Below are 11,912 nucleotides of genomic sequence, written 5' to 3' on the forward strand. Positions count from 1 at the left end.
CTGCTTCCTGCAACAGAAAGCGGGGCAGACATCAGAGGCCAAACAGGTCCTGTCATACAAGCAAAAGCCACACTACCAGAGTCGAATCCCTGTTCTGAAACATCTTTACATTAGAGCAACTAAAAGCACCACTAGGAAGAAACAGGTGGCCTAGTTGCACTCCCACCAAAATCAGCAATATCTGCTTTCTCATGGACCCTTGTGTATCCTGTCTTCCCATAACAGCTACATAGTTCTGTTTTCCACTTATTTATTCTTGACATCTGTGAGAGACAGTAAAGAGCTATTCTTTTTTTTTGTTTTACTGACACAGAACAAAGGCAGGGAGAGATTCAGCAATGCACAGAAGGTCAAGGAGGAAGCGTGTGACAGAGAAAGGAGTTGAGTTTGTCCTTCTAGGTCCAGGACAAGATTTCTCACYGTAGGCCAGTTCTTCTCCCATTGACTTCACAGGGTGGGAACGAAGCCAACGCCAAGTACTTTGGAAATCCCATCATGAATGCTTCCTCTATGTAGATATTTTAATACTGTTTATATCTCTGATGAAGCTGTACTAGCTGCAGCCAAAAAAAACCCCACCAGCATTCTTTCAAAGAGAAATGAAATACTTCATTAATTTAAAAACTGTTGAGATTGCAAATCAGGAACAGAACATACAGATCTAGAGGGAAGATTACTAATAATTCATGAGCAAAATGCTATGTTTATGCAACACTAAGGATGAGATTTTAATTGCTTATTACTCTAATTGATTTCATTCAGTTGTTATGGCAACTTACTCCCTTTAGTATATGCAYTACACTAGACTCTTAGAGGCCTCTACAGAACAAGGCCATGACACGGCACGGTTACAACACCTACTGCAAGATAAACAGTGATTATCTGCTTACACAATGTATGGGAGACTCAGAACACACTTAGGGCTGTCTAGCACCTTCTAGTCCAATATTTTATTATTATTATTAGCTGATAAATTCGAGTTTCTCTCAGCTGTCCCAGCWGATAATTTCCACACTTATTTCTACCAAAAACAGTTCTCAGTTTTCATTACYTCACTCTCTCCTTGAACAGTTTGCTGTTTTGTGAGAAGGAAGATAGTCACGGCAGTTTTGTCAGAACATTATACTAGACATTAGCTTTCCTCTATTCTGACTCTTTTCCAGAATATTCTTTAGRCAACAGGGATTCAGAGGAAAAACTTGAAACCTGACAGAGACCTGGTCTTGCCATCTTGGAGGTTAGTTAGAAGTACCCTGCATGAGCTTGGCTCAGCTCTACTTCTGCACTCACTTTTCTATCCCTTCCAGTCTCTCCCTAGTATTGCTGCAGTTGCTGTCCACCTGTAAAATTTATACACAAACCCATGTATGGCAAAATGGATATTGCTATCCTAACAAATGTACTAGTGAGCCACATTTTGCCCATCTCTGGAGTACTCCAAAGATCTCTTCCAGTGTGAGCAGTCAAGCATACCACATTTGTAGRGAGCTGAACAGAGCAGCTGTGAGTTTGGCACTATCTGGAAACAGGAAAAAAAAGACATTTTTCTCTTGTTATTCTACGCAATGCACATTGAATTGGGAACTGCAGAATTCCATTTCTGCGCTTGTCCCGATGTACTGCTTTACATTTCGTTGTGGTTTAAAGGCCTTGATAGCTAACTGGTATCACAGGAATCCCCTATTTTCCCTGCCCCTTCAAACTAACAAATAAGTTGTATGAGATCATGAGGCCACAGCACCAAGTACAGAGTCTGCTCTAAACACCGACCTACAGAAACACAGTACTTACTTCACTAGACAAGTAGGGAGATGCTAAAGACTGGGGCCTGAACACAGTGAGTGATTTACATGGAAAGTTTTTGTTGTTCTGTGCAAGTTGTTATGCAGTCACTGGGTGATGAACTCAAGTTTTCTGTCTAGCAGTTGATTGTCACTATTTAATTATGGCTTGACAAGTTACTAGAAGAGAAGCAGCTCCACTACTGATGCCCTGTGGCCCACTTCACCCATAGGGCAGCAGATCTGAAAGGCAAGCAGTGTGAGCACATCTGGAGACTGTCAGAGACTGGAGCTCACCTACAAAAAGTATGAAGTGTAAGAATGACTATACTACTGAACTACCAAATTCTATTCATTAAATAGATATGATAGTAAGTTATTTGACAAAGGCACAAGACAGGGTAACGCTCCAGAGCTCTCACAAACTGCACAGCTACAAGCAGCCCTGGGAGGTGCCTTTCCCACAGAAAGATTTTCATGCCCCTCTGCCCCAATGCAAAACAGTCTTATTGACAGTACAGTTATGAAAATGAGCATACATCTCAACTCCAAGACCACAAACATTCAAAGCTGCACCTTCTGGTCTAAGAAAGCCCAAATCAACATATGAAAAGTATGCACAGCGAGCTCTGCTATTAACAAGCCACGACCCACCCATTCTTTGCATATAGCAAGGCAAATGCCTGCTTTGAGGGATGCACACCAATCTCACCTTGCAAAAATCAAAGCTGAGCCTCAGTGTCAAACTACGGAAGTAAATCTGACAATGTCCTCTTCAGCAAATTTGTTCTCATACTGGGACCAACTTGAAAGTAGCTAAATGGTGCACCTCAAGCTTTATTAAACAGACTAATCTCACCAGCTGCTGGTTAACCCAAGGACATCTCTTGCACCTTTACAACAATTCATCTAAACAGTGTAAGTATTATCTGCAGACTCCTGAGCAAGATAGCTGCTGTACCCAAGTGACCTGAGTGGGCACCTTTGAAGTAGGAGCTCTAAAGCTGTTGCAGTAAAGATGTTATGTTCAMAGTGGTCACAGACAGCAAGCATGTCATTGCACTTAAACATTGAGTACTTGAAATATGAGCAATATTGTTATATAATTGACTTTTACTGATGTGTATGACTCGAGACATGCAAGAAAGTTTGCTTAAGAATATCAGGTGTCAGTCCCTCATCTGTTGTATGTGGGAAGTGAGAAACCTTGTAATGTGTTCATGCATTTAAAAAATAAATTGCGAAGGCCATGAAGAAGAGTAAGTTAAACTCACAGGATTATTTTAGCAGTAGCAGTGGCCCTATTCTTGCCACACACGCTCACTGCCAACAGTGACAGCCCTCGTTGTCAGCGCCACAGAGCCCTACTCATTCCCAGCCCCTATCCACACACAGCGCCCCAGTGTTGACAGCACCAGGGCAGGATTCCCACTCCCCACAGTGATGTGCAGTGCTGGATGATGGGCTGGGCTGGCAGAGGGAGCACCCTTGTGCTTGCTCACGCTCAATCCCTGGTGCATGGAAGAAAAACCTCAAAAAAGCAGAGGTCCATATCCAACGTTTTAAAGCAACATCAGCAGGCAGGTGAGCTGGCATCTCTCCACTGCACTGCTCAGATTTGTGTGTGGGTAGGTCTTGGCTACTTGTTTCAGTCCTTTCAGGCCTGGGAACACGGTTTCAGCAAGGATTAGAGCTCCTTATGTCCTATATTGCTGCACAGTCATTACAGCTGCATTAAGCATTTTTCAACACACCAACACTGGGAACACCTTTTAAGATGCAAAGGGGAGAGAAACTCTGGTTTTAAATTCCCCTTTCATGAATAACTGTAGGTGTTTTGACTGCAAAATCCCAAACACATCCAGAGACCAAGTTCCAGTCAGAGTTTCAAAACCCACAGAATTCCAACCTGTAACCCAAAACACTTCTCCTGTAGCGAGCCTTAACTTCACCACTAGCRGGAGCTCCCCTTTGCCAGATGTGCAAACACACCAATCAAAATCCTCAGTRTACAGGAGCAGAGCTTAGCTGCATCTGTGCAGGGCTGATAAGCACAGTTCATCACATCAGCTTCTAGAACCAATGCAGAGCAAAGATTCACGTTCAGCAGCAATCCACACAAGTCCTCTTTGCAAACTGTTCAAAGCTTGCTGATAAACCTGAAAAACAGCTGGTGTACCATACAGACCACAGCAAAGCAAGCCAGCACTTCGAGTAAYCAACTATAACTCACACCAGTTAACAAATACAGCAATTGGTTTATTATCATTCTCAACCGAAACAAAACTCAGTAGGTTCATTACCTGTAACAAGGGCACTCTGCCTCAGAGGTGAGCTTCCAGGTGCAGAGACTTGCAATAAAAAGTCTTCAAATATACAGTATTATCATACAGAGTACATAATAAATTAATATCTACATGCAACATACCTACAAAAAGGTACATACAATGTAAAAAAATACAGTATTTTATGCCCATTTTTTGTTTTAAATTTTTTTCTGTACATTTTTTTAATTTACATTTTTATATACATTTTTGTAAACTTTTTGTATTTTTATAAAACTGAAAGCATATAACAGTTATGAACTTATGGCACTGCTCATATCATTCTAAACAATACTTAGAAGTACAAAACAACCATCAGCTTGTTTGCCCCTTCATTTCTACTTTGGCACCACCACACTTCACACAGTTATTCTCAGTGAAATTTCTTCACTTGCTACCTAGCCATATTCTCAATATGGAAAAAATGCAATCCTAATCAAGTTTGCGTGCTTCAATAAAAGTTCAGAAAAAAGATCATATCAACTACTTYGTCAACATCACATTTACCTGATATTACTGCATAATACCAACTTCTCCCGCACTAACCGCTTTATATAAACATGCAAACAAGTCTGATCATGACTCAATCAATAATATGAAGATACTGAAATCAACTACAAAGGTTAAATATTTAAAGGAATACAGACTTACCAAAATTTGTCATGTTAATAAGCCTATTCTAATAGTATGGACTGACAAGTTAACACTAGGAGTTTAAACACTCTGAAGTATACAATGCAAATTTCAGTGTAAGCTAGTTTGCATTAATTTAAAGAAAATATGAAAGCAAGCCCTGTCACACACTTGTCTTACCAGAACCACAGTCTTACCAGGCATATTCCTACTTTAAAACAGCTTCCTGAAGCTTATGAAAAAATAAGCTTTTAAAATGCCCTTGGAGTACAAAACACAAGATCAAAGACACTCCTTCCCAAAAGAAGCACAGCACATACRAAGTGTAAAAGCAGTTCCAGTATTAAAGAAAGGCCCATTTGACAGCAAAGCATCACTTCAGCATGGTACTTTTGTGTATACCCATCATTCCCACACAATCCATTCACCCAATTCAAGACCATTGCAAAATAMTTCAGGGTGGAAGGGTCCTTAGGAGGTCTCYAGTCCAACCTCCTGCTCAGAGCAGGGTCAATACTAAGTTCAGATCAGCTTGCTCAGGGCTTTGTCACATCAAGCATCGACAGCCTCCCAGGATGGAGGCTGCACAGCCCTTCTGGGGCCCTGTTCCTATGCTCCACAGAGAAAATTTCTTCCCTTACTTGGGAACCTCAAATTTCAATTTATGAGCACCATCTCTCCTATTTGCACCATTCACCTCTGTCAAGAGCCTGGATTCATCTTCTCAATAGCTTCTTAGAGACTCAACAGCTGCTATTCAATCTCCTGCCATCACCCCCACCAAAAGCCCTTTCTCTGTCGAACTGAACAAACCCAGGTCCCTCAGGGCTCTGCTCACAGGTCACATGCCCCCAACCTCTTGGCAGCTCCCTGCTGGACTTGCTCAAGTTGATCAAGATCTCTTATGTACTGCAGACCTAACACTGGACATAGTACTCCAGATTAGATCTGAAAAAAGCCAAGTAAAAGGGTGAAAACCCTACTCCTCTCAGGCTATTGGCATTCCTCTTGTTAAAGCCCAGCATGCTGTCAGCCTTCACTGCTAYCAAGACACTGCTGACTTCCATTTAGCTGGCGAGCACGAGGAASCCCAGGTGCACAACTGCATCTGACCTTATTAACAGAACTATAATGGTGCACAACTCTGCAACATTTGTCCTCGATGACAGCAGAACCACACAAGAAGCTTTTGCTGAAGTGGGACCTGAATGGAAGTTTCTCCTTAAAAAAAGTTAGAACAACACAAGGTAGGCATTCTAAGCATTCGGATATACCACAGCAACTCTTGCCTTAATAAAGACAGTATATAGAGTACTAACTCCTCATTTATTATTGCCAAAACATTATGGTGCATTAAAATTCCTAACCTAGAATTATCAGCATTAATGCTAAGACTGAGAGTTAAGAGTTTGCCACTTCATTTTAGGTTTGAGGTCAAAGAAGAAGGTGCCTTCCAGATCACTAGGAGGAGAACTGCTAAGGCTTTCTTCTCCGCTGCTCATATCTTCACAGGAGTCTTCACTAAAAGAAACAGTAGGAAAAATATTTTAAAACTAAGCACAAACCCTTGAAAGTGGCAAAGTATTCCTCAACCATGCTATTTTCTCACAAACTTTGATTCCTAGCATAGTATTTAAATCTAACCACTCCTTACCAATAATGCTTAAATCATAACAAGGTACAGTTTCCTTTTTCCTAGTGCCAAGAACTTCCTACCAACCAAGAAGCAGGCAGTGTATAAGATATCAAACAGAAGTTACTTTAGTAGACTTCTAATGCATCATAAGCCTCCTTGACTTGCAAAACACTCCCCTCCCCCAAAAGCATTGTAATCACACTTGTTCAAACAGCAAAACAGTTCCCTAAATTTTCTTCCGCTTAGGGTGTATTTTAAGTCTACTAGTCTACTGAAGTTTCCAAAGCTAGAATTCTTTCCAGTAGTATTGACTAAATCTAGTTTTTAAAAAGCTGCCATAACATTTCCAGAAAATTGGAATTTCCCWCAAGTCAGCTGTCTGATGGGTTTTACTAACCTCTCGCTTTCATTGAAACATCCACCCTCCGGTATTGTTGGCAACTCAGGAACACTGTAGTAACTGTTYTGTAGATTCTGGGCAGTACGTCTTGAAACGATCCAAACTAGCTTTTTATGATCTGGCTTGCAACATTCAGGAGAAGAATAATCTGCTAGGCATTTTGAGACCAGTTCTCTCCAGTAAAGCAGGTCACTATCACTTATCTTCACAGTGAGGAGCAAAAAAAAATAATAATAATAAAAATAAATCTAAATTACCTTACACAGAGGCTCAAAAGATACTCCCTCCTGTCATTTTACCTTGAAGGATAACTCAGAAGTATCAGTCAAAGGTTAAATTGATCACCAATGCTTCTATCAATAAAATTTTGATGCTTTGGAAGACTGACCACTATACATTTCACAGATATGTCCACACAAGTTCCAAGTAACAGTTCACCTATCAGTGGCTGTTGGTATTCTCCCACAAGGTATTAAATACTGAGAGCTTTATTTGTGCTAATGCAATATATCAATGCCAGTCAGTGTAAGAGAATCCTATTTTGAGAAGTTCCACTGCCTTCATAATACCATCCTTCTAAAACAGTGTCAAATATTAAGTGCCTTCCTCCAAGAAGCATTTCTACTGCAGATGGAGTTAGCTGTATTTGACTACAGTAGTAAGAAGTTTGTGGTTTTAGACTGTCACAACTRATAACAAGCAGCTAGAAACTTTAAATTCTGTATTAGTTACTGGGTAGTAAAAGAACAAGCCCAGCAGCATTTCAGTCATTGAAGTAATTAGACTGGAAATTCCTCTAGAACATGCAGCTAGAACTGTGTAAGTTAAATAAGCTACTTGAAGTTTGTACGATTTAGTCATTAAGAAACAGCATTTCTTCTAATTTTAGACATTCAAGCCAGTTTTTAAACCATAATCCTTTTAACATCCCAGAGAGTTGCCAAGATACGCAAGTGAGAAATGACTACCTGACCTCATTCTCAATTAAGCAGTAGTTATTTGCATATGGCATTTTACCAATGGAATTGTGTTAGTAGTTAGAAAAGCTTCAGACATGCTTAAAAACTAGTTTCATTATTTCAGTTGCTGCCAAACAGTATCTCTAGAGGCTGTACTGTCACAGTAGGGATTTCTTGATTGTAACATGGTATATCATTAGCTGTATCAGTCAACAACTACACAAACCACTGAAAATATTTACCTTTGAATGCTTTTGAACACGCAGAAGGATCTCAAACTGCTCAACAGATTTCAAAGTCTGAACTTCTAGAGTGAGAAGGCACAAGGCCAAGACAGATGGCTAGAAGGACAAAAAACACTGCTTAACATACACGAATCAAAGCCTACTCAGATGTCACCTAAAATGCTAATTTTACTTACTTTTGCTTTAGAAAAGACTAGACGACAGTTGCAAGCTTTTAACTGTGCTTCCAATTTGTCAAGATTCAGTATTTCTTTCCTACGAGACACCCAAGAGAAAGAGGCATTCATATCAACAAGTCTTCACACGTCAGAAAGCAAAACTAAGAGTTGGCTCTTCACCAGGTGATACCAGAAGCCCCTTTTTAAGGGGACATACAAAGAGTGAGCATGACAATACCATCAAAAAGCAATTCAAACTCACCTTTCTGAGGTATGACAGAGTACAATAGCATGGTACAAGTGCAAGAAGGTTAAGGCAGTAGTAGCTTTAAATTCAAAGTGCAGCTTCTCTGAAATTATCTTTTCCATCCGTTTCAGGTCGGACACCGTGCATTTACATTGGCTGATCCGGATGATCTCATGAGCAGATGGAATATTGCATTCTTCTTCAACTACTCGAGCAGCCAGTTGAAAACAACAGACTCCAATGCAAGATAAATGCTTTGGTTTCACCTAAAAGCAAGAGGAAGCACTATGAATATTTTAAAAAACCCCACAAAACACAGAATGAGGTTTAACATCTGTAAGAAATCTGTTACAAAATCATTTACTGTCTATGACAATCTTTCTGGGGAGGCAGCATTCTCTTCCTGTGGGCTGTGTTTATCAAATAGCCTGGGTTAACAGCTTTGAACACTCATTACAATGGAATAAGAGGTCTAAGGTATCTCAGTTAGACCCAATACATCTGCAGTCAGTCACTTACATCTCATCTAGTTTTAAGTAGTTCCACCAGTTCATTTTCAGCAGAACATAGCTATGCATGGCCAGTAGAGCAAAATTGGTCTGTCACAGCTAAGTCAGTCAAAAATTGAAGTTCAACAGCTGAGCACCCACTACTGAAATTGCTCCACATCACTACAGACCAAAACAAAGATATACAYCAAGAACTAATAGCCCCCCTTCTCAAAGTGACAGTGCTCACTTACCCTSAATTAAATCCTATCCAAGTTTGGCCTAAGCTTGTTCTAGGCAATCTTATGCCTCCCTTATCTTACTGCAGCATTAAATTAAGCTATACTAAAGTACTTAGAGTTGGTTTGTAACACAGCTCATTCACTTGGTACTTCTGTAATTCCACTTGTGTTCTACATTGACCTAGCGAAGGTTACACGGCTTTTCAGGCAAATGAACCATGCTGCTACTTGCCTTTAAGGGTCAGGAGCAGTCACAGCATGAAGCACTTAATACATCACATTAATAAGCTAATCTTTCACAAAGGAAGTGTTCTCAACTCCAGGCTTACACAGGAGCAATCAGGAAATGTTATTAGCTTAAAATCAGTAAACACAGTATCTCATAGATCGCAACCTTCCTCTTCCCCTTTGTGYGTCAGACAACAAAGCCCACAGGAAGCTTACATATTCAGCTGACAATACAGCAGGTACTCTCCACTCAGATTACCTTCATTAGAGCCAAGAATCTGTCCAGAATATTAACAGCCAAAACAAATGTTTCAGTTGCAAAACCAAAAAACTTGGTCAGACTCCAAAGATCTTCCACCTTGACATTCCTTAGTCTTGGGCACAGAGTATTTTCATTCTGTGGTAAAACAAAAAGTCAGTGTTTATATCAGTGGTAACTATGATCACTCACTCCCTTATGAAGGTATCCATTACCTAGACCAAAAAAAAGTCTTATGTACTCTCTACTACATTTAAGTTAAAATGTAAGTTCTGTACTTGAGACTCAGAAGTCATTCAACATAGCTGCATTAAGGGAAGATCCTATAAGCTTCACTGGTGTAATACCCAGCACAACCACATTTCTAAGTATGCACTTATTATAAGCCAATCTTTACCAGAAAGTGTGCACACACAGTGACTCTTGCCCTCAGGGAAAAAGATGAACAAACTCACCTTCCTGGGTGTGAATATTAAGGTAACTACAGGCTCTGCTTTCAAAACAACCAAGCTGACAGATTTCAGAAAGGCTCTTTCTGTTCAAGACTAAGACCTTATCCAAAAGCTCACAAACATCTCAAGCCTGTCACTAAACCTCGTAAGAAACTTCGGTCACAAACGTGAAGATTTTTAGGCTTTTTTGTTGTTACGTAGTGAAGGCTTCTTGGTTCATTCCCCTGGGCTTTGTTAATCAAAAGCTGATAGCTTCCCCCTTTGATAAACTACCTGTTTCACATCCCGGCTTTCCTGCACTGGCACAGTAGTGAAATATGCGCACTAAGTGGAATTAAACACACTTTTCGCTGCAGGTGTGAAACAAAGCATGAAGAATGAACATTAAATACGTGCATAATTTGTTTGCCCTCTTTTGACCAGCAGTTCGTAGCTCTTCGATAACACAGCATATTAAAACATGTAACAGGCTGCTGAGGGAGCCAGAACAAAGGCASAGAGGCATGCGCAGAGGAGAGACCGAACTTTTACAAGGTGAGAGGCCGTCCCCTTGCCTCTGCCTTAGGGCTCAGTTTTACAAGTCACACTTTATTGTACGCGTTTACCCCTCCCGCCCTGAGGAGAGGCTCTCCCCCCCCCCCCGGCCCCGGGGCCCTCCCTCACCTCGGCCGCACACTCGATGAGGCTGAGCCCCTTCTCGCGGGGCTGGAACCGCCCCTCCTGCTCCAGGTGCACATTCAGCTGCTTGAAGAGCCAGAGCGCCTCACTGCTCATCTTCTCCCCAGCCTCCAGATCCTTCATCTCCGCGGGAGCCACGGCCCGTCGCCCGGCGGCAGCCTCCTCCCAACCGCCTCCCGGCCCCGGGCACCCCTCCCGGGCCGGCGGGCAGGCGACAGCGGGCTCCCGCCGCAGCTCTCGCCGCTCGGCCCCTCCGCGGCGCCGACGGCGGCGGCCGAGCCCCGCTTCCCGTCACCGCACGGACGCGGGGCGGCCCCGCCGCGGGCCCCGCATCCAGGCGAGGCCGTCCGCGCCCCCGCCGGCGGCCGGCCCCGCGCCAGTCAAGCCGACGGCCGCGGGAGCGACACCATCACCACCCCCGGCCCGAGCCGCCGCGGGCCCGCATCAAAATGGAGGCGGCGCGGCGCCGCCCCCTTGTTTTTGTTCTCCCGGCCCGCAGATGGCCCCGCGCGCAGGGCTCGCTGCTAGGCCCGGCCGGTGATCCGCCCGGGGGCGGTGCGAGGCGAGGGAAAAAGAGTCCGCGCAGAGCCGCTCACCGTGGGCGAGCGCAGCGGCCCCGGATGTGCGGGCGCGCCGCAGCCATCCCGCGCCGCTCCTGCGCGGCCGGACGCGAGGCGCGATCCCGCGGCGGGAGGGCGGCGCTAGGCCCCGGCGGAAGGAGACAGGGCGAGGGTCGCAGCACGCCTTTAAAGGGCCCGGGGCGGGGCCTCTGTGGCGGCTCGCCGGTTTTGAAAAGTCCGCCCAAACCCTCCCCCGCCCTGATTGGCCGGCGCTCCCTAGCCGCTGATTGGCCAGCGGTCGCCCTTGCCCCCTTCCCCTCCCCACCGGTCGCGTTGTGTTGTTTACCAGCAGTGATTGGCCGTCCGGGGAGGGCGGGTCCCTCCGGATTGGCCGGCCGAGTTCTGCCTCTGCTTCGCCCGCAGCTCCGGGCCTTAGCAACCGCGGCGGCGCCGTGTGTGCGCGCGCGCGCGGGGCGCCCGAGGCGGGGGGCGCGGGGGCGCCAACGGCCGGAGCGCGAGCGCCCGCTCCGCCCCGGGGGGCTGCGGCGCGCCTGCCCCCGCAGCAGCGGCTCCGATGGCCGGGCCGCGCTCGGCAGGGCACGCTGTCCCTCGGCCGAGTCCC

General features: G+C 44.3%; 1 protein-coding gene across 1 annotated transcript; it reads right to left on the reverse strand.

Annotated features, from left to right (window-relative positions):
- Positions 1-4,019: 4,019 nt before the first annotated feature.
- Positions 4,020-11,239, reverse strand: CCNG2 (cyclin G2). Its single transcript, XM_085308832.1, has 7 exons — positions 10,716-11,239; positions 9,601-9,738; positions 8,399-8,649; positions 8,155-8,233; positions 7,976-8,074; positions 6,772-6,977; positions 4,020-6,259 (listed from the first exon to the last, which is right to left on the reverse strand). Exons 1-7 carry the CDS (start codon positions 10,851-10,853, stop codon positions 6,127-6,129), a joined length of 1,044 nt encoding a protein of 347 aa, XP_085164958.1. The 5' UTR covers positions 10,854-11,239; the 3' UTR covers positions 4,020-6,126.
- Between the last annotated feature and the right edge of the window lie 673 nt (positions 11,240-11,912).

The sequence above is a fragment of the Rhea americana genome, unplaced genomic scaffold (genome assembly GCF_003343005.1).
Source record: "Rhea americana isolate MKP2758 unplaced genomic scaffold, rheAme1 scaffold_284, whole genome shotgun sequence".
Lineage (NCBI taxonomy): Eukaryota > Metazoa > Chordata > Aves > Rheiformes > Rheidae > Rhea > Rhea americana.